The sequence below is a fragment of the Ovis aries genome, chromosome 18, assembly GCF_016772045.2.
Source record: "Ovis aries strain OAR_USU_Benz2616 breed Rambouillet chromosome 18, ARS-UI_Ramb_v3.0, whole genome shotgun sequence".
In the NCBI taxonomy this organism is placed as follows: domain Eukaryota; kingdom Metazoa; phylum Chordata; class Mammalia; order Artiodactyla; family Bovidae; genus Ovis; species Ovis aries.
Window position 1 is genome coordinate 46,885,769 of NC_056071.1, and position 9,782 is coordinate 46,895,550.

The window sequence follows — 9,782 nt, forward strand, 5'->3', positions numbered from 1 at the left end:
ATAAGCCTACTTAGTTACAAGTTAAACTATTTCAATATGATAAATATCTTTATTTCATAGAGCAGTATTTAGGCAAAAGGAACAATTTTAAAACATTCTGAATTCAAGTCTGTGATTAGCATTGTACTTTTCCCTACATTTCTACTTGTTTCATAATTTAAAAAACCAATCTTTTATTCCATTAAATACCTTTGATGCATGTTCTAAATATTGTTTTCCTGCAGACATTTGAGTAAGCAGGCGAAATTTGTTGTCCTGAAGTACATAGATGCCCTGTCCCAAAAATAGAAAAACATCCAAAGTCAGTGTAATCTGTACTCTTCCCTTCAAAACAATTTAAGAACTTTTAGAAGTTATTAAAACTCTCCCTTCCATTGGTCAAATTTTCTTTATACAAAGAAGTGTTGCAGTGTTCAAGCTGAAGAGTTGTTCATCATTTATAACACTAATATTTACTGAATGCTTTACAGATACTGAAGACACAAAGATACATAAAACAGTTCCTATCCTTAAAGAATTCAGTCTAGTGTGAAAGAAAAATACATTCTAGGTGAAATTAGCAGCTATATATAATTAACTCATAGCTAGAAAGCCAATAATCAGAGTCACTTTTCCCTATAAGCATTTCAAGTACTTCTAGGCTAAGGCTGACGTTATCTGAAAAAATGAATTTTACTGGTAGCTAAGAGATAACATTATTTTCATTTTTTATACTTCAGTAAATGCCAAATATATTCTAAATATCTCCTAGAATTTTACAAAATAAGTCAATTTTTGCATACTCTCTCAGGCAACCTATTAACTTTTATATTAACAATATTTTAAGAATAAAAAATACAATGGCAACTAAACAGGCAAGAATTACAATGAGACTTCAGGAATTACTTGAAAGACAGAAATGTGATGTATCTGTGGTTCTGCATATTATCACCACTAAGTAATAATAATGAAAGAACCAAGTCCTAAAACTGTTATCATTCTGATATTTGCTACTTTTAAAAACTTAAAATTTTATTGAGAGAAAGGGACAGCTGTCATTATAGATAACTGCCCTTGTCTTTATTCACTATACCCTATTAGAGAAAAAAAAATGTTTTAATAACAGAAACATTCCTAAGTTTCTGAGAAATTAAGTTTTATATAACAAGTAAATCACTAAAATAGGACATTTACATTAAGATAAAGGACTTTAAAAACTAGGCCTTAATTTATCTAAATACCTGATGATTTGTCCTTAGATTGTCGATTTGTTTCTTGAATACTGTAGTCCAGAAATCTTTACAAATGAACTTCATGATATCTAACTCATCCTTGAACCTTGCAGTATCTTTTGTAAACCTAAAAAGATCAACTAGAAGTAATACAGTACTTTTCATCCCGAGAAAGCAGGAGGGGCAAATTACTCACTAATTTCCAAATGCCACAATAGCACTGAACATTTACTGACAGTCATAAAGTGATAAGCACCAAGCAAAGTAGTTCCCACTTCAGTGAATTCACATTGTTTATAATGATGGGGCTAAAATTAGTCTAACAGTAAGCAATTCTAGGTACAGCTGACATTTTTTTTTAAAAAGCTGAGCATGATCATGGTACTGTTATATAAAATATGAAAGAAAGAGAGGTCGCTCAATCGTGTCCGACTCCTTGTGGCCCACGGACTGTAGCCTGCCAGACTCCTCTGCCCATGGGATTTTCCAGGCAAGAATACTGGAGTGGGTTGCCATTTCCTTCTCTAGGGGATCTTCCCAATCCAGGGATCGAACCCAGGTCTCCTTCATTGCAGGTGGATTCCTTACCACCTGAGCCACGAAGGAAGATCAGGAAAGTATTAAGAGTTCAGTTATTTCAGATAGTGAGAAGGGAATACTAAAAGAAATTGACCTGTAAGTTTGAAGATGATCACATGCATAAACAGAAACTAAGGTGCGCATTTAAACCATATTCCGTTTAGGATAAAGAACCTACTAGCTTAAGTAGGAAATGCAACAAGATTTTAGATAGTTGTTTCAGCACACCAAAGTTTTGAGGAAAAAAATTTAAAACAAATACATATTTTCTTCAAAGTTTGAAACATGCAAGTTGGATAACTGACTTAAAATAGCATTAGACCTAAAAGGAAATTTCAATCTGTGAATAAAGAACAGAGAATAAATAAAATTTAGGAACTAAAATGAAAGTATCTCAAGTTTTATGCAATCTTTTGAAATGGATCATCTTTGTTCATAACCTACCTGGAAGAAAATTTTCAAATCCATACTGCTCACCTTTCTATCAATCCTTGTCCCACTCGAAACCCCATGTTTTCCAGTTTAGTTATACAGCGTCCATTTTCCTATTTAAAAAAATAATAGTTTTGAATAATTTTAGAATGCCAGAATGTAAATATTTCACTGAAACATTGTGAGAAAAAGTGAATTACAGGTCATATTTGAATTTTCTTAATCATTTTCATAATGCAATAAGATAAACAGAGAACTGTTACTACTTTTCAGAAATGCCAAAGCCTCTTCCCAATTACTTTCCCTGCTTTCCCTGGCTTTTTCCATTTTCAACTACTCTTTCCGATATAAAACAGGTCAAGGTATTGCTTTTGACTTTTTTCTGTCATTCCCTTTGTGCTGTCACTAAGTTCTCAGTTCTGCTTCAAAATGTTTCTTAGAGTCAGCCAAGCTTTCTATTTCCTAGTGTATCTTAGTTGGTGACCCCCCATCCTATTTCTGGAATCATGCAATTGCTTCACTCTTCCTTTGACAATCTCATCCACTCTTAAGGCTTTAAATAAAACCTATGTCAAAGACTCTCAAAATTCTCTGGATGACCTACAAAGCCCTATACAATCCAGACTTCTGTGCCTCTCTAACCTCACCTCCTCTTCTTCACTCACTCCATCCAGCTTCACTGATTTCCTTGCTGTCCTTAAACATGCCAGGCAGGCTCTAGGCAGCTCCCCATCTAGAAACTCACATGACCACCTCACCGGCTTTAGGTCTTCCCTCACATGTCATCATCTCAATGAGGCTAATTTCAGTCTTTTAAAACAACAGTATCATTCCACTTCAGAAACTACCTAATGATTCTCAAAGTGTGTCCCAAGACTAGCAACATCAACATCACATGGGAACCTGCAAAACTACAAATTCTGTAACCCCATCCCCAATTCAGTGACTCAGAAACTGCAGGTATGGATCAGTAACCTGTGTTTCAAGAAGCCCTACAAAAGTGATTCTGATGCTCTGATTTCTCTGCCTAATTTGTCTCCAAGGAACTTCTTTCACCATTTAACCTAATACACATTTTACTAATTTTATACTGTCCATGTTCCTCCATCCCTACCTACTAGAATACAGCAACAAGAGGGCAAGAAATTTTATGTATTTTGAAGCCTTTGTCTTCCATTAACAACACAGGCCTCGTTATCTGCTGAAACTTCTTCTAAGTACTCCACTAACAGGGCTAACTACTAAATCTTTGGTACAGATTTTAGCAGACACAATCATCTAGTGGTCCCACTGTGTGCGTGCTCAGTTGTATCCAACTCTTTGCGACCCAGTTGACTGTTGCTCATCAGGCTCCTCTGTCTGGGATTCTCCAGGCAAGGATACTGGAGTGGGCTGCCATGCCCTCCTCCAGGGGATCTTCCCAACCCAGAGATCGAAGCCATGTCTCCTGCGTCTCTTGGGTTGCAGGTGGGTTCTTTACCACTAGCGCCACCTGGGAAGCCCTGAGGTCCCACAGGCTCCTTAAATATGGCATGTTCAAAATGATACTATCTTAGCATCCTCAGCTTGCTCTGCCTCCAAAATTCTTTAACCTCATTAATGGCACCACCATCTATCTAGTTACTACAACCAGACAACTTCCATTTCCTTCACCTCTGTGCTGCCAAGCCTACACGTACACTGCAGTCCTGTGGGGCCTATCATGTACATGCTTTTCCAAATCGATCTTCTCTCCTGACTGCTTAAATTAGCTCTTAACCTTTCTCTCTTGGTCTTCAGTTAGAGCCTTCCAACTGATCTCCTTGTCTCTCTAGTTTTTTCTCCTTTGATTTATTTTCTGTATTTATGGTATAGACTTTCTAAAAACCAAATCGTGTTGTTTTTCCACTGGACCATACAGCACCACTCTGTTAATTTCCACACCCATTTCCAAACATGCTCAGGTAGAATGACCTGTAAATCATGATGCTCTTTGTGAAACAATCTATTCTTTGTAGAATCACCCAGGAATATATTGATAAGCAGGAAATATGCTTATATGCAGACATTCTCAAATCTTAACTATGAATCACATGAACTTCTGAATTAAGCCCTAGGAAAACCTTCTGATGTTGCTACCTGTTCATTCACTTTGGCATCTGTGAGTGCTCACTAGTAAGTACCAAATTTTTAAGAAAAACTTAGGAATATTTTATCCATTAATGTAAAAAAAATTATTCCCAATAAATTGCTAAATGTCCAGTTATTCAATTATTAGATTTAATACCTCTTTGGTGCAGTTGGAAAATTATTGATTTAAGTGTGAGAACATTAGTCTTTTCCTTGATTTCACTTACACTTATGACTTCATGTCTAAAAAAGATATTTAAAGACCATCCCTGGATGATAGAATTATGTCTTTCGTTTACATTTATTATGAAAAACTGGAGGCACACTCAAAGTAGTGACGTTAACAAACCCTCATACACCAAGATGCTAGTATGGATTCTAATCTTCAAGCCTACTACATAATTTTTTAAAGATACTTTTTGCTTATATGCACTTATAATTTTTTCCCCACCATACACAAACTGCAATAGGAAAAGAAAGTTATTTTTAATGATTCAAAACTTTTGGATTTCCTTTCTCTTATAGGACTAGCACATCTCTCAAAATTATCAGTCACGATTAGAACAACTGGTTTTGTTTTAGTTTGGCTAACCCATTGAGCGGGGGAAAGGGATTTTTAAAAAAGGTTTTCCTGGACAAGAGCTGAAAGAGGGAAAGAAAGTAGAGTAGAATGAAGCAAGCTGATGCATATGTGGTGGGGCAGGGAGCAGGGACTTTATGATAAAAGAGTAAAAGAGGTGTGTTACTAATTATTCTCTGGGGAAAAGGATTTAAGGAACGCTAACTCAACACAAACACAAATGTCTGCTATTAAGCACTAGCACTTAGCACAGATGCTAAACATTAACTACTTGTTGTTAATGATGTTAAAGTCAAAAGTTTGTAATTTGGAAAAAATATCTTATTACTGATGGATCAGAATAATAGACTTTGTGGGATTCCCTGGCGGTTCTGTGGTTAGGAGTCACTGCCGAGGGCGTGAGTTCAGTCTGAGAACTAAGATCCTGCATGCTGCAAGGTGTGGCAAAAAAAAAAAAAAAGGATAAAATTTGCTTTATTTCCAATACTCTTCCTGATGTCTTCCTATTAATGTCTCTAATGCATAATTAATACCAAAGACTGAATGTATCTCCCCGAAATTCGTATGTTGATATCCTAACCCCCAGACGGTATTAGGAGGTAGAAGGGGCCTTGGGAGATGATTCTGTCTTGAGGGTGGAGCCCTTAAGAAAAGCATTAGTGTCCTTATAAAAGATATCCCAGAGAGCTAGCTAGTCCCCTTTCACCGCGTAAGCACACAGCCAAAACACATCTATCTATAAACCAGGAGGAGGCTTTCACCAAACACTTAATTTTCTGGTGCCTTGACTGTACTTCCCAGCGTTCAAAACTGTGAGAAATGAAGTTCTGTTGTTTATAAATCACTTTGGCATCTTTGTTACAGCCTGCTTATAGTTCACAAACTGACAGTACCTCTTCCTGGATGTCCTAAGGTGCCACAAATTCAACCAGTCCAAAATAATTCAGTATCTTCACCTCTTCTCTATTCCTTCTCCACCCAACCCAGTGGCTCAAGCTAAACACCTGGGGATAATTTTCAATTCTCATTCCTATACCTAATCAAATCTTAGAGATTCAGCCTCCTCTCTCAAACCATTCTCTCCTCTTCTCTTTATCCAGATCTTCTTCATCTCCTGCCTGGACTCCTCCAGTAATGGAGCTGCTCACTACAAGAGCTTCCCTCTCCAGTCCAAAGACTACTTTTATCTTTCTGAAATGCAAATAGACTGTATCATTCTTTTTAAAAATCCTCCACTGAGAAGGTCCATGTTTTTAATCATAACAAGGTTCTTTCTAGCTTTAGGTTTCAATACTTTTCACTCTCCACCTATTCAATCTAGTCACAGTGAATGCTCATATTCACTCGTAAATATGTAGGCATATTATAATACTCATAAATATGTAGACATATTTAAATACTCTACACCTTTCATTCCACTATGACTTTACGTTTGCCTAGGATGCTTGTCCTGCCCTTACTTTCTACCCCTCTTTATCAACAGCATTACAGAAACTAGAGCTTCTGACCTAAGCATGACTTTAGAATACTTTATATATGAAGTCCTACAACTCCATTATTTCATACCACCCAATACTGTTAATTATTCATTGAACCCACATTCCCCAATGAGGCAGGGACTTCATCTTATTAATCTAACAGTGTCAGGCCCACAATACACTTAACATATTTTCTAAATGAATCCATTAGTGTGAATGAAGACTCACATACATTAGAAGTAACCTCCAGGAGGATGGGGCCATTGTTTCCTTCATTACTATATCCCCAGCGACCAGCTCTGACATATAATGCACACTAAATTTTTTTACATTGTGTCTCCTAATCATAGTAACACATGCAAAGTTTCCTTTGCTTCGACCTCAAATCCCATTAACCTTCTTTCTCTGAGTTTCCTGGAGTGTTAGTGAGGGTTAGGGATGTGGATGGAGGGACAGGATTCTCAGGCTAGGAGAGGTCTGTCCAGTGGACAGCTGCGCAGTGCTGGAAGTGACAGTGGAATTAAGTCGGGGTGCCAACATCAGCAGTTAACTCTGCCGCAAATCGGGCAGGGGCAACACACGGAAGGGAGAAACTAAGAAAATCTGTGGCCTGCCAGACACAGATACAGGACTGGACAAAAAGATAGCATAGAGTAGAAAATACGAAAGAGACAAGAATGCAAGACTGGACAGCTGACAGGTTCTAAGACTTAGGATACCTGAAGGTGGACCAATTTGTCTACACTTCGGGAGGCGACGCGTGGCATGCGACGGGACAGGGGTTGAAGGAAAGAACTGAGTGGAAACAAGGAGTGTCAGGGCGTGTGGCAGCACTCACCACCTCCCCCTGCTCCGCGGACTTGTACACTCCAGACACCATCTCGTTATGCAGAAGCAAAAACAACGCCTCGTCCGCCATTTCCTGCTTATTCTTCCCAGCTCGAGGTTTCGGCTCCCGTTTGGGTCCGGCTTGGGGATTCTGGATAGCGCCCCAACCGCTTGGACAGCTACGCGGCCGGCTCAGTCCGAGGCCAGGCCCTCGTTGCTAGGAGACCAGGAATCCACGCAGCTTCCTAAAGGCTGGTAACGGAGCGAGTCCGGTCCCGGGGCGAGCTCACCCCAGGGCCACTCAGCCCTACGGCTGAACGGGAGAGTCTGACAGCAACGGAAACCAAACCCAGCCGGTGGAGACCCGATCCGGCCCCTAGGCGGGGAGATGAAAAAAACAACATCCGGTCCTCTCTACCCCGGCATTCCGCCAGCTCTATGGTCGCAGAGTTGCTTGCCCGGGGTGAAACACTGGCGCTGATAGGAGGAAGGATTTTTCGTGTGCTAAGTGGAGAAGTTGGTAAGAGAAGAGAAGAGCTCCCGCTGCCGTCTCTGTTAATTTGTTTTGTTAGAACTGACAACGTTGTCTAATAGTTTTATTAAAAGCTTCCACTTCTGCTATATGCTCCTAAATATGAAAAGTTGTAAGGAGTGAATAAATCGTAAGTTTTCAGGCTATAAATTTTAGGTTGGTGATGGACAGGGAAGCCTGACGTGCTGCAGTGCATGGGGTCGCAGAGTCGGACACGACTGAGGAGTGAACTAAACTGATAAATTTTAGGTATATTGAGAAATTATCCCAATCCATTTTGGATAAGCCTAGGTATAAGATTTAGAGCCACTTTGGCTGCCAGGAAGTTTACTGGGAGTAAGGGACAGGGTGGATGGAGTAACAAAAGAACAGGGAAATTTTAATCAGAAAATGCAAATAAAAGACTTCAGAAATGCGACGTCACTGTGGGATGGAGTTCATATAAGAATCTATGGTGGATGTGGGACAACTGCTGCACACGTGCAAATACAAATGTTAGATCATATGCACATTTCAAATTTGGCAAACTTTGGCTTAAACGTGTTGCTGCGCCTATGATTAGTTCTTTTCTTAGTAACTTACAGAGAAGATTTTTTGCCCAATGAATTCATTGCTTCCCTCAAAACTAATGCTGAGTTTCTCAAATTGTTAACCTTTCAACTCTTCATATCCTTTCATAAAATTTAAGACCATGTACCATAATTGGAATTGAGGTGGGTTTGTTTTTAAACATGTCCCTTCTAACGTTTCAGTTTTTTCAACCACCACAAAAACAAGCATATGTTTCAACAAACCCTTTCAAAAAGGACTAATTTTGAAGAGTATTTTGTAATCTTAATCTTGATTTTTCCAGCACTAAAATTTCCCGTTTGTAAAATCAGGTCCTTTATGTCCAATTGTATTCTCCCTCATCACCACCAGCAAGGTCAAAGATTAGGCAAAAAATTGATGTCTTACTAAGGTCAGTTTCTCAAACCACAATATCGGTGTCTTCGGATCCTTTGGAGACTAGAGGGGAAACTAATACTTATTGAGCATTACTAAATGTTGGACGGGGCATTCTACTGATTAACCCCCGTAAATGAGACTTCAATTTCCCCAGGATGATAGTAATAGATTCTAAAGAAGTAGGACTAGATCCTACCTTTTTGGCTGACTCTAAAAGCATCTTCCCATGGAAACACTGTTACACTTCGTGGCACTATTACCACACTAACGTTCCAAGTACCACCTACTACACAGTATTGTGATAAGGATCAATGAGACTAAGCATGCTCACAATCAGTTCAGTTCAGTCGCTCAGTCGTGTTCGACTCTTTGTGACCCCATGGACTGCAGCATGCCAGGCCTCCCTGTCCATCACCAACTCAAGGAGTTCACTCAAACTCATGTTCATTGAGTTGGTGAAGCCATCCAACCATCTCTTCTGTCTTCAATCTTTCCCAGCATCAGGGTCTTTGCAAATGAGTCAGTTCTTTACATCAGGTGGCCATAGTATTGGAGTTTCAGCATCAGTCCTTCCAATGAATATTCAGGACTGATTTCCTTTAGGATGGACTAGTTGGATCTCCTTGCAGTCCAAGAGACTCTCAAGAGTCTTCTCCAACACCACAGTTCAAAAGCATCAATTCTTTGAGGCTCAGCTTTCTTTATAGTCCAACTCTCACATCCATACATGACTACTGGAAAAACCGTAGCTTTCACTAGATGGACCTTTGTTGGGATAGTAGTGTCTCTGCTTTTTAATATGCTGTCTAGGTTGGTCATAACTTTTCTTCCAAGGAGTCTTAGTTTCATGGCTGCAGTCACCATCTGCAGTGATTGCTCACAATCAGAACCATGTAATTTTTTTTTTTTCCATACCACAGCTGCAAGCAGTTTAGTTTTCCAACCAGGGATCAAACCCGAGCCCCCTGCAGTGGAAGTTTAGGAGTCTTAACCACTGCACCACCAAAGAAGTCCCAGAATCATTTAGTTATTTATCAAGACTCATCCTTCTTGGCTTCCCAGGTGGTGCTAATGGTAAAGAACCT

The 9,782-nt window shown here is 39.2% G+C and overlaps 1 protein-coding gene across 4 annotated transcripts in view; it reads right to left on the minus strand.

Moving 5' to 3' along the window:
- TRAPPC6B (trafficking protein particle complex subunit 6B) overlaps window positions 1-7,546 on the minus strand; it is a 10,930-nt gene extending 3,384 nt beyond the window's left edge. For 2 of the 4 annotated variants that reach the window (XM_004017910.4, XM_060401820.1), the window contains exons 1-4: window positions 7,228-7,546; window positions 2,268-2,335; window positions 1,221-1,338; window positions 190-273 (exon numbers count right to left, since the gene is read on the minus strand). In XM_004017910.4, coding sequence (XP_004017959.2) covers window positions 190-273; window positions 1,221-1,338; window positions 2,268-2,335; window positions 7,228-7,308 — 351 coding nt within the window. In that variant the 5' untranslated portion in view covers window positions 7,309-7,546. Of the gene's footprint in view, window positions 1-189; window positions 274-1,220; window positions 1,339-2,267; window positions 2,336-7,108 lie in introns of all 4 variants that reach the window. The other 2 variants (XM_042235313.1, XM_060401821.1) reach the window with 1 other exon arrangement.
- Window positions 7,547-9,782: the final 2,236 nt, after the last annotated feature.